The 25,000-nt window shown below is 49.6% G+C and overlaps 1 protein-coding gene across 1 annotated transcript; it reads left to right on the forward strand.

Moving 5' to 3' along the window:
- Nucleotides 1-5,931: 5,931 nt before the first annotated feature.
- Nucleotides 5,932-19,916, forward strand: LOC144954238 (adenosine kinase-like; the record flags this gene model as incomplete). The annotated part of the gene is made up of 4 exons (XM_078884779.1): nucleotides 5,932-6,012; nucleotides 7,249-7,363; nucleotides 13,848-13,934; nucleotides 19,518-19,916. Coding segments are annotated over 4 exons (408 nt in total), but the record flags the coding sequence as incomplete, so codon positions are not given.
- Nucleotides 19,917-25,000: the final 5,084 nt, after the last annotated feature.

The raw sequence follows: 25,000 nt of genomic DNA on the forward strand, positions 1-25,000 counted from the left end.
ACTACACTTACACTACTACACTACACCACTACACTATACACCCTACACTATACACTACACTACACACTATACATACACTACACACTACACTACACTATACACTACACTACACTATACACTACACTATACACTACACTATACACTACACAATTACACTACACTACACACTACACTACACAAACACTACACTACACTATACACTACACTAACACTACACTATACACTACACTATACACTACACTATACACTACACTACTACACTACAACTTACTACACTACACTATACACTACTACACTACTACACTACACTATACACTACACTATACACTAACACTACTACACTACAACTACACTATACACTACACTATACACTACACTATACACTATACACTACACACTACACTATACACTACACTATACACTACACTACACAACTACACTACACTATACACTACACTATACACTAACACTACACTATACACTACACTACAACACTACACTATACACTACACTAATACACTACACTACACTAACACTACACTATACACTACACTATACACTACACTATACACTACACTACACACTACACTATACACTACACTACACACTACACTATACACTACACTATACACTACACTATACACTACACTATACACTACACTATACACTAACACTATACACTACACTATACACTACACTATACACTACACTATACACTACACTACTACACTACTACACTACACTATACACTACACTATACACTACACTACACTATACACTACACTATACACTACACTATACACTACACTATACACTACACTACTACACTACACTATACACTACACTATACACTACTACACTACACTACACACTACACTATACACTACACTATAACACTATACACTACACTATACACTACACTATACACTACACTATACACTACACTATACACTACCACTACACACTACACTATACACTACACTATACACTACACTACACACTACACTACACTACACTATACACTACACTATACACTACACTATACACTACACTACACACTACACTATACACTACACTATACACTACACTATACACTACACTACACTACACTATACACTACACTATACACTACACTATACACTACACTATACACTACACTATACACACTACACTACTACACTACACTACACTATACACTACACTATACACTACACTATACACTACACTATACACTAACACTACACTATACACTACACTACACTACACTACACTACACACTACACTACACTATACACTACACTACACTATACACTACACTATACACTACACACTACACTATACACTACACTATACACTACACTATACACTACACTATACACTACACTACACACTACACTACTACACTACACTATACACTACACTATACACTACACTATACACTACACTATACACTACACTACACACTACACTATACACTACACTATACACTACACTATACACTACACTATACACTACACTACTACACTACACTATACACTACACTATACACTACACTACACTACACTACACACTACACTATACACTACACACTACACTATACACTACACTATACACTACACTACACACTACACTATACACTACACTACACACTACACTATACACTACACTATACACTACACTACACACTACACTAAACACTACACTACTACACTACACTACTACACTACACTACACTATACACTACACTATACACTACACTATACACTACACTATACACTACACTATACACTACACTATACACTACACTATACACTACACTATCACTATACACTACACTACTACACTACACTACACACTACACTATACACTACACTACACACTACACTATACACTACACATACACTACACACTACACTATACACTACACTACACACTACACTATACACTACACTACACACTACACTATACACTACACTATACACTACACTAAACACTACACTATACACTACACTACACACTACACTATACACTACACTACTACACTACACTATACACTACACTACACTACACTACACTACACTATACACTACACTATACACTACACTAAACACTACACTATACACTACACTATACACTACACTATACACTACACTACACACTACACTACACACTACACACTACACTATACACTACACTACACACTACACTATACACTACACTACACACTACACTACATACACTACACTATACACTACACTATACACTACACTATACACTACACTACACACTACACTACACACTACACTAACACACTACACTATACACTACACTATACACTACACTATACACTACACTAACACTATACACTACACTACACACTACACTACACACTACACTAAACACTACACTATACACTACACTACACTACACACTACACTACACACTACACTATACACTACACTACACACTACACTACACACTACACTACACACTACACTACACACTACACTATACACTACACTATACACTACACTACACACTACACTAACACTACACTACACTATACACTACACTACACACTACACTACACTACACACTACACTACACTACACACTACACTACACACTACACTACACTATACACTACACTATACACTACACTATACACTACACTAAACACTACACTACACACTACACTACACACTACACTACACACTACACTATACACTACACTACACTACACTACACACTACACACTACACTACACACTACACGTACTACACTACACTATACACTACACTATACACTACACTATACACTACACTATACACTACACAACTACACTACACTATACACTACACTACACACTACACTACAACACTACACTATACACTACACTATACACTACACTATACACTACACTATACACTACACTACACACTACACAATACACTACACTATACACTACACTATACACTACACTATACACTACACTATACACTACACATAAACACTACACTATACACTACACTATAACACTACACTATACACTACACTACACACTACACTATACACTACACTACACACTACACTACTACACTACACTATACACTACACTATACACTACACTATACACTACACTACACACTACACTATACACTACACAAACACTACACTATACACTACACTACACACTACACTATACACTACACTACACACTACACTATACACTACACTAAACACTACACTATACACTACACTACACACTACACTATACACTACACTATACACTACACTACACACTACACTACACACTACACTACTACACTACACTACACACTACACTATACACTACACTACACACTACACTAATACACTACACTATACACTACACTATACACTACACTACACACTACACTACACACTACACTATACACTACACTATACACTACACTATACACTACACTATACACTATACTATACACTAAACACTACACTATACACTACACTAACACTACACTATACACTACACTATACACTACACTATACACTACACTATACACTACACTATACACTACACTACACACTACACTACACACTACACTATACACTACACTATACACTACACTACACACTACACTACCACACTACACTACACACTACACTACACACTACACTATACACTACACTATACACTACACTATACACTACACTAACACACTACACTATACACTACACTATACACTACACTATACACTACACTATACACTACACTATACACTACACTATACACTACACTACACACTACACCTACACACTACACACTACACTATACACTACACTCATACACTACACTATACACTACACCACACACTACACTACACACAACACTATACACTACACTATACACTACACTATACACTACTACACTATACACTACTACACTACACACTACACTACACACTACACTATACACTACACTATACACTACAACACTACTACACTATACACTACTACAATACACTACAATACACTACACTATACACTACACTATACACTACACTATACACTACACTATACACTACAACACTACTACACTACACACTACTACAATACACTATACACTACACCTATACACTACACTATACACTACACTATACACTACACTATACACTACACTATACACTACACTATACACTACACTATACACTACACTATACACTACACTATACACTACTACACTACACTATACACTACACTACACACTACACTATACACTATACACTACACTATACACTAACACTACACACTACACTATACACTACACTATACACTACACTACACACTACACTATACACTATACACTACACTATACACTACACTATACACTACACTATACACTACACTACACACTACACTATACACTACTACAATACACTATACACTACACTATACACTACACTATACACTACACTATACACTACACTATACACTATACACTACACTATACACTACACTACACACTACACTATACACTACACTATACACTACACACTACACTATACACTACACTATACACTACACTACACACTACACTATACACTATACACTACACTATACACTACACTATACACTACACTATACACACTACACTATACACTACACTATACACTACACTACACACTACACTATACACTATACACTACACTATACACTACACTATACACTATACACTACACTATACACTACACTACACACTACACTATACACTACACTATACACTACACTACACACTACACTATACACTACACTACACACTACACTATACACTATACACTACACTATACACTACACTACACACTACACTATACACTACACTATACACTACACTACACACTACACTATACACTATACACTACACTATACACTACACTACACACTACACACTACACTATACACTACACTACACACTACACTATACACTACACTATACACTACACTACACACTACACTATACACTACACTACACACTACACTATACACTATACACTACACTATACACTACACTATACACTACACTATACACTACACTATACACTACACTACACACTACACTATACACTATACACTACACTATACACTACACTATACACTATACACTACACTATACACTACACTACACACTACACACTACACTATACACTATACACTACACTATACACTACACTACACACTACACTATACACTACACTATACACTACACTATACACTATACACTACACTATACACTACACTACACACTACACTATACACTATACACTACACTATACACTACACACTACACTATACACTACACTATACACTACACTACACACTACACTATACACTATACACTACACTATACACTACACTATACACTACACTATACACTACACTATACACTACACTATACACTACACTACACACTACACTATACACTATACACTACACTATACACTACACTATACACTACACTATACACTACACTACACACTACACTATACACTATACACTACACTATACACTACACTACACACTACACTATACACTACACTACACACTACACTATACACTATACACTACACTATACACTACACTACACACTACACTATACACTATACACTACACTATACACTACACTACACACTACACACTACACACTACACTATACACTATACACTACACTATACACTACACTACACACTACACTATACACTATACACTACACTATACACTACACTATACACTATACACTACACTATACACTACACTATACACTACACTATACACTACACTATACACTATACACTACACTATACACTACTACACTATACACTACTACACTATACACTACACTATACACTACACTATACACTACACTATACACTACACCGCTAGGTTTGGTGTTGTGACTCGTTTCTGTTTTGATTTTCTGCAGGAAGCAGCGACGTTCGCTCGCGAGAGGGGATTTGAGGTGAGAAGGGAGGAGTGTCTCTCTCCCCGTGTCTCTCTCCCCGTGTCTCTCTCCCCGTGTCTCTCTCCCCGTGTCTCTCTCCCCGTGTCTCTCTCCCCGTGTCTCTCTCCCCGTGTCTCTCTCCCCGTGTCTCTCTCCCCGTGTCTCTCTCTCTCTCCCCGTCTCTCTCTCTCCCCGTCTCTCTCCTCGTGTGTTTCTCTGTGTCTCTCTATCTGTGTGTCTCTCTCTGTGTGTGTCGGCTTTGTCTTTGTGTGTCTCTGTGTCTCTCTATCTGTGTGTCTCTCTGTGTGTGTGTCGGCTTTGTCTTTGTGTGTCTCTGTGTCTCTCTCTCTGTGTCTCTCTCTCTCTGTATCTGTGTGTCTCTCTATCTATCTCTGTGTGTCTCTGTGTGTGTCTCTGTGTGTCTCTGTGTGTCTCTCTCTCTGTGTCTCTGTCTATCTGTCTATGTGTCTTTATGTGTCTCTCTATCTGTGTCTCTCTCTCTCTGTATCTGTGTGTCTCTCTCTCTATCTATCTCTGTGTGTCTCTGTGTGTCTCTCTATCTGTGTCTCTCTATCTATCTATCTATCTGTGTGTGTGTGTGTGTCTGTGTGTCTCTATCTATCTGTGTGTCTCTGTGTGTGTCTCTGTGTGTCTCTCTATCTGTGTCTCTCTATCTATCTGTGTGTGTGTGTGTCTCTATCTATCTGTGTGTGTCTCTCTGTGTCTCTCTATCTATCTGTCTGTGTGTCTCTCTGTGTGTCTCTCTCTCTGTGTCTCTCTCTGTGTCTCTATCTGTGTGTCTCTGTGTCTCTCTCTGTGTGTCTCTCTCTGTGTCTCTCTATCTATCTATCTGTGTGTCTCTGTGTGTGTCTCTCTCTCTAGACGGAGGACATCAGTGAGATCAGCAAGAGGGCCCAGGCTCTCTCTCTCTCTGTGTCTCTGTCTATCTGTCTATGTGTCTTTATGTGTCTCTCTCTCTCTGTGTCTCTCTCTGTGTGTCTCTCTCTGTGTGTCTCTCTCTGTGTCTCTCTATCTATCTGTCTGTGTGTCTCTGTGTGTGTCTCTCTCTCTAGACGGAGGACATCAGTGAGATCAGCAAGAGGGCCCAGGCTCTCTCTCTCTCTTTGTCTCTGTCTATCTGTCTATGTGTCTTTATGTGTCTCTCTCTCTCTGTGTGTCTCTCTCTGTGTGTCTCTCTCTGTGTCTCTCTATCTATCTGTGTGTGTGTGTCTCTGTGTGTGTCTCTCTCTCTAGACGGAGGACATCAGTGAGATCAGCAAGAGGGCCCAGGCTCTCCCGAAGCAGAACGCTGCGAGGCCGCGTCTTGTCGTCTTCACCCAGGGCAAGGAACCCACCGTGGTGGCCGACGGTGAGTCACCCCCTCACACTCACCCTCACTCACCCTCACTCACCCACTCACTCACTCACTCACTTGCTCAGCCACTCACTCACTTGCTCAGCCACTCACTCAGCCACTCACTCAGCCACTCACTCAGCCACTCACTCAGCCACTCACTCAGCCACTCACTCAGCCACTCACTCAGCCACTCACTCAGCCACTCACTCACTCAGTCACTCAGCCACTCAGCCACTCACTCAGCCACTCACTCAGTCACTCAGCCACTCACTCAGCCACTCACTCAGCCACTCACTCAGCCACTCACTCAGCCACTCACTCAGCCACTCACTCAGTCACTCAGTCACTCACTCACTCAGTCACTCACTCAGTCACTCACTCACTCAGTCACTCACTCACTCAGTCACTCAGCCACTCACTCAGTCACTCACTCAGCCACTCACTCACTCAGTCACTCAGCCACTCACTCAGCCACTCACTCAGCCACTCACTCAGCCACTCACTCAGCCACTCACTCAGCCACTCACTCAGCCACTCACTCAGCCACTCACTCAGTCACTCAGTCACTCACTCAGTCACTCACTCAGTCACTCACTCACTCAGTCACTCACTCACTCACTCAGTCACTCAGCCACTCACTCAGTCACTCACTCAGCCACTCACTCACTCAGTCACTCAGCCACTCAGCCACTCACTCAGTCACTCAGCCACTCACTCAGCCACTCACTCAGCCACTCACTCAGCCACTCACTCAGTCACTCAGTCACTCACTCACTCAGTCACTCACTCACTCAGTCACTCAGTCACTCACTCACTCAGTCACTCACTCACTCAGTCACTCACTCACTCAGTCACTCAGCCACTCACTCAGTCACTCAGCCACTCACTCAGTCACTCACTCAGCCACTCACTCACTCAGTCACTCAGCCACTCAGCCACTCATTCAGCCACTCACTCAGTCACTCAGCCACTCACTCAGCCACTCACTCAGCCACTCACTCAGCCACTCACTCAGCCACTCACTCAGCCACTCACTCAGTCACTCAGTCACTCAGTCACTCACTCACTCAGTCACTCAGTCACTCAGTCACTCACTCACTCAGTCACTCAGTCACTCAGTCACTCACTCACTCAGTCACTCACTCACTCACTCAGTCACTCACTCACTCAGTTACTCAGCCACTCACTCAGCCACTCACTCAGTCACTCAGCCACTCACTCAGTCACTCAGCCACTCACTCAGCCACTCACTCAGCCACTCAGCCACTCACTCAGCCACTCACTCAGTCACTCAGCCACTCACTCAGCCACTCACTCAGCCACTCACTCAGCCACTCACTCAGTCACTCACTCAGCCACTCACTCAGCCACTCACTCAGCCACTCACTCAGTCACTCACTCAGTCACTCAGTCACTCACTCACTCAGTCACTCAGCCACTCACTCAGCCACTCACTCAGCCACTCACTCAGCCACTCACTCAGTCACTCAGCCACTCACTCAGTCACTCAGCCACTCACTCAGCCACTCACTCAGCCACTCAGCCACTCACTCAGCCACTCACTCAGCCACTCAGCCACTCACTCAGCCACTCACTCAGCCACTCACTCAGCCACTCACTCAGTCACTCAGTCAGTCACTCAGTCACTCACTCACTCAGTCACTCAGCCACTCACTTAGTCACTCACTCAGTCACTCAGTCACTCACTCACTCAGTCACTCAGCCACTCACTCAGCCACTCACTCAGCCACTCACTCAGCCACTCACTCAGCCACTCACTCAGCCACTCACTCAGTCACTCACTCACTCAGTCACTCAGTCACTCACTCACTCAGTCACTCAGCCACTCACTCAGCCACTCACTCAGCCACTCACTCAGTCACTCACTCAGTCACTCACTCACTCAGTCACTCAGCCACTCACTCAGCCACTCACTCAGCCACTCACTCAGTCACTCAGTCACTCAGTCACTCACTCACTCAGTCACTCAGCCACTCACTCAGCCACTCACTCAGTCACTCACTCAGTCACTCACTCAGTCACTCAGTCACTCACTCAGTCACTCAGCCACTCACTCAGCCACTCACTCAGCCACTCACTCAGCCACTCACTCAGCCACTCACTCAGTCACTCACTCAGCCACTCACTCAGCCACTCACTCAGCCACTCACTCAGTCACTCAGCCACTCACTCAGCCACTCACTCAGCCACTCACTCAGCCACTCACTCAGCCACTCACTCGGTCACTCACTCAGCCACTCACTCAGTCACTCAGCCACTCACCCACTCACTCAGCCACTCACTCAGCCAATCACTCAGCCACTCACTCAGTCACTCAGCCACTCACTCAGTCACTCACTCAGCCACTCACTCAGCCACTCACTCAGCCACTCACTCAGCCACTCACTCAGCCACTCACTCAGCCACTCACTCAGCCACTCACTCAGCCACTCACTCAGCCACTCACTCACTCACTCAGCCACTCACTCAGCCACTCACTCACTCACTCACCCACTCACTCACCCACTCACCCACTCACTCTCACTCACTCACCCACTCACTCACCCTCACTCACTCTCACTCACCCACTCACCCACTCACTCACCCTCACTCACCCACCCACTCACCCATTCACTCACTCACTCTCACCCACTCACTCACCCTCACTCACTCACCCACTCACCCTCACTCACCCACTCACTCACCCACCCACTCACTCACCCACCCACTCACTCACCCACTCACTCACTCACTCACCCACTCACTCACTCACCCACTCACTCACCCACTCACTCACTCACTCACTCACCCACCCACTCACTCACCCACTCACTCACTCACTCACTCACCCACTCACCCACTCACCACCCACTCACCCACCCACCCACTCACTCACCCTCACTCACCCACTCACCCACTCACCCACTCACTCACCCACTCACTCACCCACTCACCCAGTCACTCATCCACTCACTCACCCACTCACTCACCCACTCACTCACCCTCACTCACTCTCACTCTCACTCACCCTCACTCACTCTCACTCTCACTCACCCACTCACTCACTCACTCACCTACTCACTCACTCACCCACCCACTCACTCACTCTCACTCACCCACTCACTCACTCAGCCACTCACTCAGCCACTCACTCAGCCACTCAGCCACTCACTCAGCCACTCACTCAGCCACTCAGCCACTCACTCAGCCACTCACTCAGCCACTCACTCAGCCACTCACTCAGTCACTCAGTCAGTCACTCAGTCACTCACTCACTCAGTCACTCAGCCACTCACTTAGTCACTCACTCAGTCACTCAGTCACTCACTCACTCAGTCACTCAGCCACTCACTCAGCCACTCACTCAGCCACTCACTCAGCCACTCACTCAGCCACTCACTCAGTCACTCACTCACTCAGTCACTCAGTCACTCACTCACTCAGTCACTCAGCCACTCACTCAGCCACTCACTCAGCCACTCACTCAGTCACTCACTCAGTCACTCACTCACTCAGTCACTCAGCCACTCACTCAGCCACTCACTCAGCCACTCACTCAGTCACTCAGTCACTCAGTCACTCACTCACTCAGTCACTCAGCCACTCACTCAGCCACTCACTCAGTCACTCACTCAGTCACTCACTCAGTCACTCAGTCACTCACTCAGTCACTCAGCCACTCACTCAGCCACTCACTCAGCCACTCACTCAGCCACTCACTCAGCCACTCACTCAGTCACTCACTCAGCCACTCACTCAGCCACTTACTCAGCCACTCACTCAGTCACTCAGCCACTCACTCAGCCACTCACTCAGCCACTCACTCAGCCACTCACTCAGCCACTCACTCGGTCACTCACTCAGCCACTCACTCAGTCACTCAGCCACTCACCCACTCACTCAGCCACTCACTCAGCCAATCACTCAGCCACTCACTCAGTCACTCAGCCACTCACTCAGCCACTCACTCAGCCACTCACTCAGCCACTCACTCAGCCACTCACTCAGCCACTCACTCAGCCACTCACTCAGTCACTCAGCCACTCACTCAGCCACTCACTCAGCCACTCACTCACTCACTCAGCCACTCACTCAGCCACTCACTCACTCACTCAGCCACTCACTCACCCACTCACCCACTCACTCTCACTCACTCACCCACTCACTCACCCTCACTCACTCTCACTCACCCACTCACCCACTCACTCACCCTCACTCACCCACCCACTCACCCATTCACTCACTCACTCTCACCCACTCACTCACCCTCACTCACTCACCCACTCACCCTCACTCACCCACTCACTCACCCACCCACTCACTCACCCACCCACTCACTCACTCACCCACCCACTCACTCACTCACCCACTCACTCACCCACTCACTCACTCACTCACCCACCCACTCACTCACCCACTCACTCACTCACTCACCCACCCACCCACCCACTCACCACCCACTCACCCACCCACCCACTCACTCACCCTCACTCACCCACTCACCCACTCACCCACTCACTCACCCACTCACTCACCCACTCACCCAGTCACTCATCCACTCACTCACCCACTCACTCACCCACTCACTCACCCTCACTCACTCTCACTCTCACTCATCCACTCACCCAGTCACTCACTCACCCACTCACCCAGTCACTCACTCACTCACCCAGTCACTCACTCACTCACCCTCACTCACTCTCACTCACCCACTCACTCACTCACCCACTCACCCAGTCACTCACTCACTCACCCAGTCACCCACTCACTCACTCACTCACCCACTCACTCACCCTCACTCACTCTCACTCACCCACTCACTCACTCACTCACTCACTCACCCACTCACCCAGTCACTCATCCACTCACCCACTCACTCACTCACCCACTCACTCACTCACCCTCACTCACTCTCACTCACCCACTCACTCACTCACTCACCCACTCACCCAGTCACTCACTCACTCACCCAGTCACCCACTCACTCACTCACCCACTCACCCAGTCACTCATCCACTCACTCACCCACTCACTCACTCACCCACTCACCCACCCACTCACTCACCCACTCACTCACTCACTCACTCACTCACCCACTCACTCACTCACTCTCACTCACTCACCCACTCACTCACTCTCACTCACTCACCCACTCACTCACTCACTCACTCACCCACTCACCCAGTCACTCACTCACTCACCCACCCACCCACTCACTCACCCTCACTCACTCTCACTCACCCACTCACTCACTCACCCACTCACCCACTCACTCACTCACCCAGTCACCCACTCACTCACTCACCCACTCACCCAGTCACTCATCCACTCACTCACCCACTCACTCACTCACCCACCCACCCACTCACTCACCCTCACTCACTCTCACTCACCCACTCACTCACTCACTCACCCACTCACCCAGTCACTCACTCACTCACTCACCCAGTCACCCACTCACTCACTCACTCACCCACTCACCCAGTCACTCATCCACTCAATCACCCACTCACTCACTCACCCACCCACTCACTCACCCTCACTCACTCTCACTCACCCACTCACTCACTCACCCACTCACCCAGTCACTCACCCACCCACCCACTCACTCACTCACTCACCCACTCACTCACCCACCCACTCACTCACCCACCCACTCACTCACCCTCACTCACTCTCACTCACCCACTCACTCACTCACCCACTCACCCAGTCACTCACCCACCCACCCACTCACTCACTCACTCACCCACTCACTCACCCACCCACTCACTCACCCTCACCCCCCGTTGACGGTGTTGTGTGTGACGGTGTTTTGTGTTTTATATATAAAAAGATGTATGTGTAGCAATCTGTCTCTCTCTCTCCCTGACTGTCTGTCTCTCTCCCTGACTGTCTGTCTCTCTCCCTGTCTCTCTCTGTCTCTCCCTGACTGTCTGTCTCTCTCCCTGTCTCTCTCTGTCTCTGTCTGTCTCTCTGTCTCCCTGACTGTCTCTCTCTGTCTCTCTCTCTCCCTGACTGTCTGTCTCTCTCCCTGTCTCTCTCCCTGTCTCTCTCTCTCTCTCCCTGTCTCTGTCTCTCTCTCTCCCTGTCTCTCTCTCTGTCTCTCTGTCTCTGTCTCTCTCCCTGTCTCTCTCCATGACTGTCTCTCTCTTTGTCTCTCTCTCTGTCTCTCTGTCTCTCTCTCTCCCTGTCTCTCTCTCTCTGTGTCTCCCTGTCTCTCTCCCTGTCTCTGTCTCTCTCTGTCTCTCTCCCTGTCTCTCTCTCTGTCTCTCTCCCTGACTGTCTCTCTCTCTATGTCTCTCTCTCTCTGTCTCTCTCTCTCTCTGTCTCTGTCTCTCTCCCTGTCTCCCTGTCTCTCTCTCTGTCTCTCTGTCTCTGTCTCTCTCCCTGTCTCTCTCCCTGTCTCCCTGTCTCTCTGTCTCTCTCTCTGTCTCTCTCTCTCTCCCTGTCTCTCTGTGTCTCCCTGACTGTCTCTCTGTCTCTGTCTCTCTAGGCAAGGAAGTGCAACTTTTCTCCGTCTTGCCCATCAAGCCGGAGGAGATCATCGACACCAACGGTGCTGGAGACGCCTTCGTAGGAGGTGAGACTCACCCCGTGTCTCACCGTGTGTCTCACCGTGTCTCACCGTGTGTCTCACCGTGTCTCCACTTGTCTCTCTCTCCCCGTGTCTCTCTCCCCGTGTCTCTCCCTGTGTCTCCCCGTGTCTCACCGTGTCTCACCGTGTCTCACCGTGTCTCCACGTGTCTCCCCGTGTCTCACCGTGTCTCACCGTGTGTCTCCACGTGTCTCACCGTGTGTCTCACCGTGTGTCTCACCGTGTGTCTCCACGTGTCTCACCGTGTGTCTCCCCGTGTCTCACCGTGTGTCTCCACGTGTCTCCCCGTGTCTCACCGTGTGTCTCACCGTGTGTCTCCCCGTGTCTCACCGTGTGTCTCACCGTGTGTCTCCCCGTGTCTCACCGTGTGTCTCACCGTGTGTCTCCCCGTGTCTCACCATGTGTCTCACCGTGTGTCTCCCCGTGTGTCTCACCGTGTGTCTCCCCGTGTCTCACCGTGTGTCTCACCGTGTGTCTCACCGTGTGTCTCACCGTGTGTCTCACCGTGTGTCTCACCGTGTGTCTCACCGTGTGTCTCACCGTGTGTCTCCACGTGTCTCACCGTGTGTCTCACCGTGTGTCTCCCCGTGTCTCACCGTGTGTCTCACCGTGTCTCACCGTGTGTCTCACCGTGTCTCACCGTGTGTCTCACCGTGTGTCTCACCGTGTGTCTCACCGTGTGTCTCACCGTGTGTCTCACCGTGTGTCTCCACGTGTCTCACCGTGTGTCTCACCGTGTGTCTCCCCGTGTCTCACCGTGTGTCTCACCGTGTGTCTCCACGTGTGTCTCACCGTGTGTCTCCCCGTGTGTCTCACCGTGTGTCTCACCGTGTCTCACCATGTGTCTCACCGTGTCTCACCGTGTGTCTCACCGTGTGTCTCACCGTGTGTCTCACCGTGTGTCTCACCGTGTCTCACCGTGTGTCTCCCCGTGTCTCACCGTGTGTCTCCCCGTGTCTCACCGTGTGTCTCACCGTGTGTCTCACCGTGTGTCTCACCGTGTGTCTCCCCGTGTCTCCCCGTGTCTCCCCGTGTCTCCCCGTCTCCCCGTCTCCCCGTGTCTCCCCGTGTCTCCCCGTGTCTCCACGTGTCTCACCGTGTCTCCCCGTGTCTCCCCGTGTCTCACCGTGTCTCACCGTGTGTCTCACCGTGTGTCTCACCGTGTCTCTCTCCGTGTCTCCCCGTGTCTCACCGTGTCTCACCGTGTGTCTCACCGTGTGTCTCCCCGTGTGTCTCACCGTGTCTCTCTCCGTGTCTCCCCGTGTCTCTCCGTGTCTCCCCGTGTCTCCCCGTGTCTCTCCGTGTCTCACCGTGTCTCACCGTGTGTCTCACCGTGTGTCTCCCCGTGTGTCTCACCGTGTCTCTCTCCGTGTCTCCCCGTGTCTCTCCGTGTCTCCCCGTGTCTCCCCGTGTCTCTCCGTGTCTCACCGTGTCTCACCGTGTCTCCCCGTGTCTCACCGTGTCTCCCCGTGTGTCTCCACGTGTCTCACCGTGTCTCCCCGTGTCTCCCCGTGTCTCTCCGTGTCTCACCGTGTCTCCCCATGTCTCCACGTGTCTCACCGTGTCTCCCCGTGTCTCACCGTGTGTCTCACCGTGTCTCACCGTGTCTCTCTCCGTGTCTCCCCGTGTCTCCACGTGTCTCACCGTGTCTCACCGTGTCTCCCCATGTCTCACCATGTCTCACCATGTCTCCCCGTGTCTCCACGTGTCTCACCGTGTCTCTCTCCGTGTCTCCCCGTGTCTCCACGTGTCTCTCCGTGTCTCACCGTGTCTCACCGTGTCTCACCGTGTCTCCCCATGTCTCCCCGTGTCTCTCCGTGTCTCACCGTGTCTCACCGTGTCTCACCGTGTCTCACCGTGTCTCCCCATGTCTCTCCGTGTCTCCCCGTGTCTCCACGTGTCTCTCCGTGTCTCACCGTGTCTCACCGTGTCTCACCGTGTCTCCCCATGTCTCCCCGTGTCTCCCCGTGTCTCTCCGTGTCTCACCGTGTCTCACCGTGTCTCACCGTGTCTCACCGTGTCTCCCCGTGTGTCTCCACGTGTCTCCCCGTGTCTCTCCGTGTCTCACCGTGTCTCACCGTGTGTCTCACCGTGTCTCACCGTGTCTCACCGTGTGTCTCACCGTGTCTCACCGTGTGTCTCCACGTGTCTCCCCGTGTCTCACCGTGTCTCACCGTGTGTCTCCCCGTGTCTCTCCGTGTCTCCCCGTGTGTCTCACCGTGTCTCACCGTGTGTCTCCCCGTGTCTCACCGTGTCTCACCGTGTGTCTCCCCGTGTCTCTCCGTGTCTCACCGTGTGTCTCACCGTGTCTCACCGTGTGTCTCACCGTGTCTCACCGTGTCTCCACGTGTCTCACCGTGTCTCCCCGTGTCTCCCCGTGTCTCCCCGTGTGTCTCCACGTGTCTCACCGTGTCTCACCGTGTCTCACCGTGTCTCCACGTGTCTCACCGTGTCTCACCGTGTCTCACCGTGTCTCCCCGTGTCTCCACGTGTCTCCCCGTGTCTCCACGTGTCTCACCGTGTCTCCCCGTGTCTCTCCGTGTCTCACCGTGTCTCCACGTGTCTCCCCGTGTGTCTCCACGTGTCTCCCCGTGTCTCCACGTGTCTCACCGTGTCTCACCGTGTGTCTCACCGTGTCTCACCGTGTGTCTCACCGTGTCTCACCGTGTCTCACCGTGTCTCACCGTGTCTCACCGTGTCTCCCCGTGTCTCACCGTGTCTCACCGTGTCTCCCCGTGTGTCTCCGTGTGTCTCCACGTGTATCACCGTGTCTCCCCGTGTCTCACCGTGTGTCTCACCGTGTCTCACCGTGTCTCTCTCCGTGTCTTTCTCCGTGTCTCCCCGTGTCTCACCGTGTCTCACCGTGTCTCCCCGTCTCCCCGTGTCTCTCTCCCCATGTCTCTCTCCCTGTGTCTCCCCGTGTCTCTCTCCCCGTGTGTCTCTCCCCGTGTCTCTCTCCCCATGTCTCTCTCCCCATGTCCCCCCATGTCTCCCCGTGTGTCTCCCGTGTCTCTCTCCCCGTGTCTCTCTCCCCGTGTCTCTCTCCCCGTGTCTCTCTCCCCGTGTGTCTCTCCCCGTGTCTCTCTCTGTGTGTGTCTCTCTGTGTGTCTCCCCATGTCTCACTGTGTCTCACCGTGTCTCTCTCTGTGTGTGTCTATATCTGTGTCTCTCTGTGTGTGTCTCTGTGTGTGTGTCTCTGTGTGTGTGTCTCTGTGTGTGTGTGTCTTTCTCTGTGTGTCTCTCTGTCTCTGTGTGTGTCTCTCTGTGTGTGTCTCTCTGTGTGTGTCTCTCTGTCTCTCTGTGTGTCTCTCTCTCTGTGTGTCTATATCTGTGTGTGTCTCTCTGTGTGTCTCTCTGTGTGTGTCTCTCTCTGTGTGTCTCTCTGTGTGTCTCTCTGTGTGTGTCTCTCTGTGTGTGTCTCTCTGTGTGTGTCTCTCTCTGTGTGTCTCTCTGTCTCTCTGTGTGTGTCTCTGTGTGTGTGTGTCTCTGTGTGTGTGTGTCTCTCTGTGTGTGTCTCTCTGTGTGTGTGTGTCTCTGTGTGTGTGTGTCTCTGTGTGTGTGTGTCTCTCTGTGTGTGTCTCTGTGTGTGTGTGTGTGTCTCTCTGTGTGTGTCTCTCTGTGTGTGTGTGTGTCTCTCTCTGTGTGTCTCTCTGTCTCTGTGTGTGTCTCTGTGTGTGTGTCTCTCTGTGTGTCTCTCTGTGTGTGTCTCTGTGCGTGTGTCTCTCTGTGTGTGTCTCTCTGTGTGTGTCTCTCTGTGTGTGTCTCTCTGTGTGTGTCTCTCTCTGTGTGTCTCTCTGTGTGTGTCTCTGTGTGTGTGTGTCTCTCTCTGTGTGTCTCTCTGTCTCTCTGTGTGTCTCTCTGTGTGTGTCTCTGTGTGTGTGTGTCTCTCTGTGTGTGTCTCTCTGTGTGTGTCTCTCTGTGTGTGTCTCTCTGTGTGTGTGTGTGTCTCTCTCTGTGTGTGTCTCTCTGTCTCTGTGTGTGTCTCTCTGTGTGTCTCTCTGTGTGTGTGTGTCTCTGTGTGTGTGTCTCTCTGTGTGTGTGTGTGTGTCTCTCTGTGTGTGTCTCTGTGTGTCTCTCTGTGTGTGTCTCTCTGTGTGTGTCTCTGTGTGTGTGTGTGTGTCTCTCTCTGTGTGTCTCTGTGTGTGTCTGTGTGTGTCTCTGTGTGTCTCTGTGTGTGTCTCTCTGTGTGTGTCTCTCTGTGTGTGTCTCTCTGTGTGTGTCTCTCTCTGTGTGTCTCTGTGTGTGTGTGTGTCTCTCTCTGTGTGTCTCTGTGTGTCTCTCTGTGAGTGTGTGTGTGTGTCTCTCTGTGAGTGTGTGTGTGTCTATATCTGTGTGTGTCTGTGTGTGTGTCTCTCTCTGTGTGTGTGTCTATATCTGTGTGTGTGTCTTTGTGTGTGTGTGTGTCTCTCTCTGTGTGTCTCTCTGTGTCTGTGTGTGTGTGTGTGTGTCTCTCTGTGTGTGTGTGTCTATATCTGTGTGTGTGTCTCTGTGTGTGTGTCTCTCTCTGTGTGTCTCTCTGTGTCTCTCTGTGTGTGTGTCTCTCTGTGTGTCTCTCTCTGTGTGTGTGTCTCTGTGTGTGTGTGTGTCTCTCTCTGTCTCTCTGTGTGTGTGTGTGTGTGTCTCTCTGTGTGTTTCTCTGTGTGTGTGTGTCTATATCTGTGTGTGTCTCTCACCGTGTCTCTCTGTCTCTCTCTGTGTGTGTGTCTAACTAGGCTTCCTGTCCAAGCTGGTGATGGAGTGTCCGCTAGACGAGTGTGTGCGAGCTGGACACTACACGGCCAACACTGTCTGTGTGTGTGTCTCTCTCTGTGTGTGTCTCTCACCGTGTCTCTCTGTCTCTCTGTGTGTGTGTGTCTCTGTGTGTGTGTGTCTAACTAGGCTTCCTGTCCAAGCTGGTGATGGAGTGTCCGCTAGACGAGTGTGTGCGAGCTGGACACTACACGGCCAACACTGTCTGTGTGTGTGTCTCTCTCACCGTGTCTCTCCGTGTCTCTCTGTCTCTCTGTGTGTGTGTCTAACTAGGCTTCCTGTCCAAGCTGGTGATGGAGTGTCCGCTAGACGAGTGTGTGCGAGCTGGACACTACACGGCCAACACTGTCTCTGTGTGTGTCTCTATGTGTCTCTGTGTGTCTCTGTGTGTGTCTCTCACCGTGTCTCTCTGTCTCTCTCTGTGTGTGTGTGTGTCTCTCTGTGTGTGTGTCTAACTAGGCTTCCTGTCCAAGCTGGTGATGGAGTGTCCGCTAGACGAGTGTGTGCGAGCTGGACACTACACGGCCAACACTGTCTCTGTGTGTGTCTCTATGTGTCTCTGTGTGTCTCTGTGTGTGTCTCTCATCGTGTCTCTCTGTCTCTCTCTGTGTGTGTGTCTCTCTGTGTGTGTGTCTAACTAGGCTTCCTGTCCAAGCTGGTGATGGAGTGTCCGCTAGACGAGTGTGTGCGAGCTGGACACTACACGGCCAACACTGTCTGTGTGTGTGTCTCTATGTGTCTCTGTGTGTCTCTGTGTGTGTCTCTCACCGTGTCTCTCTGTCTCTCTGTGTGTGTGTCTCTGTGTGTGTGTCTAACTAGGCTTCCTGTCCAAGCTGGTGATGGAGTGTCCGCTAGACGAGTGTGTGCGAGCTGGACACTACACGGCCAACACGGTCATCAGACGCTCTGGGTGCACCCTGCCAGACCTGCCGGACTTCCATTGATACACAGATACACACTGATACATACACATACATACAGATACATACATACACACTGATACATACACATACATACAGATACATACATACACACTGATACATACAGATACATACAGATACATACATACACACTGATACATACAGATACATACAGATACATACATACACACTGATACATACAGATACATACAGATACATACATACACACTGATACATACAGATACATACAGATACATACAGATACATACATACACTGATACATACAGATACACATACACTGATACATACAGATACATACAGATACATACAGATACATACATACAGATACATACAGATACATACAGATACATACACACATACAGATACATACAGATACATACAGATACATACACACATACAGATACATACAGATACATACATACACATACATACATACAGATACATACATACAGATACATACCTACACATACATACATACAGATACATACATACACACTCACCCACCCACCCACTCACCCACCCACCCACTCACCCACCCACTCACTCACCACTCACTCACCCACCCACTCTCCCACCCACTCACTCACCCACTCACTCACCCTCTCACCCACCCACCCACTCACTCACCACTCACTCACCCACTCACTCACCTACCCACTCACCCACCCACCCACTCACCCACTCACTCACCCTCTCACCCACCCACCCACTCACCCACTCACCCACCCACTCACCCACCCACCCACTCACCCACTCACTCACCCTCTCACCCACCCACCCACTCACCCACCCACCCACTCACCCACTCACCCACTCACCCACCCACTCACTCACCCACCCACCCACTCACCCACTCACTCACCCACTCACTCACCCACCCACCCAACCACTCACCCACCCACTCACCCACCGACCCACTGACCCACCCACTCACTCACCCACCCACCCACTCACCCACTCACTCACCCACTCACTCACCCACCCACCCACTCACCCACTCACTCATCCACTCTCCCACTCACCCACTCACCCACTCACCCACTCACTCACTCACCCACTCACCCACCCACCCACTCACCCACTCACCCACCCACCCACTCACCCACCCACCCACTCACCCACTCACCCACTCACTCACCCACTCACTCTCCCACTCACTCACTCACCCACCCACTCACCCACTCACTCACCCACTCACTCACTCACCCACCCACTCACCACTCACTCATCCACTCTCCCACTCACCCACTCACTCACCCACTCACTCACCCACTCACTCACTCACCCACCCACTCACCACTCACTCACTCACTCACCCACTCACTCACCCACTCACTCACTCACTCTCCCACTCACTCATCCACTCTCCCACTCACCCACTCACTCACCCACTCGCTCACCCGCTCACCCACTCGTCAATTCACCCACTAATTAATTCACACGCTCGCCCCATTCGTTCTCTCATTCAACGACTAATTTATTCAACAACTAAATCACCGACTCGGTCACTCACTCATTCGCCCGCTAATCCATTCACACGTTCATTCACCCACCGACTCTCTATGCGCACAATGATACCCCCCCCCCCCTCAACCTTACCAACTAATGGACCCATCCACCCTATCTCGGTCATCACTGCCCCTGTTTCTCTGGACTATGGGGGGTGCTGGAGGGTGCTGGGGGTACAGAGGGTTTAACTCGGTACGATTATATTATCAGTCACTGCTGTTGAAAATTGGTACTCGCGTTTCTGTGTGTGTCTCTGTGTGTGTGTCTCTGTGTGTGTGTCTCTGTGTGTGTCTCTGTGTGTGTCTCTGTGTGTGTCTCTGTGTGTGTCTCTGTGTGTGTCTCTGTGTGTGTGTGTGTGAGAGAGAGACCGTGTCTCTGTGTGTGTCTCTGTGTGTGTGTGAGAGAGAGACCGTGTCTCTGTGTGTGTCTCTGTGTGTCTCTGTGTGTGTGTCTGTGTGTGTCTCTCTGTCTCTGTGTGTGTGTCTGTGTGTGTCTCTGTGTGTGTCTCTGTGTGTGTCTCTGTGTGTGTCTCTGTGTGTGTCTCTGTGGGTGTCTCTGTGTGTGTCTCTGTGTGTGTCTCTGTGTGTGTCTCTGTGTGTGTCTCTGTGTGTGTCTCTGTGTGTGTCTCTGTGTGTGTCTCTGTGTGTGTCTCTGTGTGTGTGTCTCTGTGTGTGTCTCTGTGTGTGTCTCTGTGTGTGTCTCTGTGTGTGTCTCTGTGTGTGTCTCTGTGTGTGTGTGAGAGAGAGACCGTGTCTCTGTGTGTGTCTCTGTGTGTGTCTCTGTGTGTGTCTCTGTGTGTGTGTCTCTGTGTGTGTGTCTCTGTGTGTGTGTCTCTGTGTGTGTGTCTCTGTGTGTGTGTTTCTGTGTGTGTGTCTGTGTGTGTCTCTGTGTGTGTGTGTGCGAGAGACCGTGTCTCTGTGTGTGTGTGTCTGTGTGTGTCTCTCTGTCTCTGTGTGTGTCTCTGTGTGTGTCTCTGTGTGTGTGTGAGAGAGACCGTGTCTCTGTGTCTCTGTGTGTGTCACTGTGTGTGTCTCTGTGTGTGTCTCTGTGTGTGTCTCTGTGTGTGTCTCTGTGTGTGTCTCTGTGTGTGTGTGAGAGAGACCGTGTCTCTGTGTCTCTGTGTGTGTCTCTGTGTGTGTGTCTCTGTGTGTGTGTCTCTGTGTGTGTGTTTCTGTGTGTGTGTGTGCGAGAGACCGTGTCTCTGTGTGTGTGTCTGTGTGTGTCTCTCTGTCTCTGTGTGTGTCTCTGTGTGTGTCTCTGTGTGTGTGTGAGAGAGACCGTGTCTCTGTGTCTCTGTGTGTGTCACTGTGTGTGTCTCTGTGTGTGTCTCTGTGTGTGTCTCTGTGTGTGTCTCTGTGTGTGTCTCTGTGTGTGTCTCTCTCTGTCTCTCTCTGTGTCTCTCTGTATTTCTAGCTCTCTCTGTCTCAGTGGCTATCGCTTGCAGACTTCGAATGTGACCCGCTACTGCTACTGCTGCCGCTGCTACTGCTGCTGTAGCTGCTGCTACTGCTGCTGCTACTGCTGCTACTGCTGCTACTGCTGCTACTGCTGCTGTAGCTGCTACTGCTGCTACTGCTGCTACTACTACTGCTACTACTGCTGCTACTGCTGCTGCTACTGCTGCTACTGCTGCTACTGCTGCTACTGCTGCTGTAGCTGCTACTGCTGCTACTGCTGCTGCTACTACTGCTACTACTGCTGCTGCTACTGCTGCTGCTGCTACTGCTGCTACTGCTGCTGCTGCTGCTGCTACTACTGCTGCTGCTGCTGCTACTGCTACTGCTGCTACTGCTGCTACTACTACTGCTACTACTACTACTGCTACTACTGCTACTACTACTACTACTGCCACTGCTACTACTGCCGCTGTAGCTGCTACTGCTGCTGCTACTGCTGTAGCTGTAGCTGCTGTAGCTGTAGCTACTACTGCAGCTACTACTGCAGCTACAGCTGCTGTTGCTACTGACGATGATGACGACGACGACGACGATGTCTGTCTTTTATTATTTTTGCTGGAGAGGGAGCTGCACAAAAAATAGAGACAAAGATCCCCCGTGTAGCCTGCCACAGGCTGTTGGGGCAAGTGCTTTTAGCGAGCGCCTACGAAGGCTAGAGGCACAGTGGCACACACACACACAGAGAGGGGTGGGTGGGTGGGTGGCAAGCACCAGGTCACTCGGTTGAGGCTGAGTCGACCTAGGGGGAGGCCCAGGACCGGTTCAGATAATCGTGAGCGGGAATGGAACTCTGGGAAAGCCAGGTCCGTTGCGCTAACCGCTGCACCACCACTCCCCCACGCGCGCACTGCGTTTGGGATGATGTCGTCACGGCAACACGAGTTCTCCCCTAGGTCGACTCAGCCTCAAATGGGGTACCCGGTGTAGCGGTGTGTAAACTCGCAGCACTTGCCCCTACAGTCTGTTGAGGCTACACGGGGGACCTTTGTGTCTGTATCAGGGGCACGAGTTCGATTCCCGCTCACGGCAAACACCACCAGTGACATCGATTATCTGAACCGGTCCCGGGCCTCCCCTAGGTCGACTCAGCCTCAAATGAGTTACCTGGTGCAGCGGTGTGTGTAGTGAACATCGCCACTGGGGAGACAAAGGCGGCCGGGCGTGGGGCTGGCCACCCCACCCCCCCTCGTGTGTGCCACTGTGCCGGTAGCCTTCATAGGTGCTGCTCGCTAACAGCACTTGCCCCTACAGTGTGTTAGAGGCTACACGGGGGATCTTTGTCTTTGTAATCGCGGTGAGGTGACGATTGGGGGGGGGATGGTGTCACTCGTCAAACCCGCTAGGATCTGTGACGTTGTCGTCTTGGTTCTTTCGGTAAAGTCGTCACGTAGAAGGGAAGTGATAAAATAATAAAAATGAAACATAATAAAATAATTAAAATAAAACAAAATAAAATAATTAAAATAAAACAAAATAATACAAATAAAACAATAAAATAATAAAAATAAAACTTAATAAAATAATAAAAATTAAACTATAAAATTTCGATTTAAAGCTTCTTTCGTGACTGCAGCAGCAGGGATTCATCTTCTTGGTTCTTTCGGTAAAGTCGCCACGTAGAAGGGAAATAATAAAATAATAAAAATAAAAGAAATACAATTTTTATTATTAAAATAAAACATAACAAAATGAATACAATTATGTTTTATTATGTTATTGTTAAAGTCATCACGTAGAAGGGAAGTAATACAATAATAAAAAATAAAACATAAAATACAATTTTTTATTATTACACTCAAAATAAAACATAATAAAATAAATACAATTATTTTTTTAATTTTTATTATTTTATTACTTCCCTTCTACGCGCGACGACTTTAACCGAAAGAACCAACAAGATGAATCCTTGCTGCTGCAGTCGCGTAAGAGGCTTTAAATCGAAATGTAGATCTGTCATTTTTTGTTGGGACATTCGAAAGATTCGTCCAGTTTTCATTTCCGTTGCTGTGTCCGTTCTCCATTTGCTCGGATCGGCAATAAACATTTGTATTGATCTCCCAACACGCGGATGGAGCCACTAATCTGGTGATGATGGTGGTGGTGGTGATGGTGGTGATGGTGGTGGTGGTGATGGTGGTGGTGGTGGTGGTGGTGGTGATGGTGGTGGTGGTAGTGGTGGTGGTGGTGGTGATGGTGGTGGTGGTGATGATGGTGGTGGTGGTGGTGGTGATGGTGGTGGTGGTGATGGTGATGGTGGTGGTGGTGGTGATGGTGGTGGTGGTGATGGTGGTGATGGTGGTGGTGGTGGTGGTGATGGTGGTGGTGATGGTGGTGGTGGTGGTGGTGGTGGTGGTGATGGTGATGGTGGTGGTAGTGGTGGTGGTGGTGGTGATGG

This window comes from Lampetra fluviatilis, unplaced genomic scaffold (assembly GCF_964198595.1).
Source record: "Lampetra fluviatilis unplaced genomic scaffold, kcLamFluv1.1 SCAFFOLD_603, whole genome shotgun sequence".
Taxonomy (NCBI): Eukaryota; Metazoa; Chordata; class Hyperoartia; order Petromyzontiformes; family Petromyzontidae; genus Lampetra; species Lampetra fluviatilis.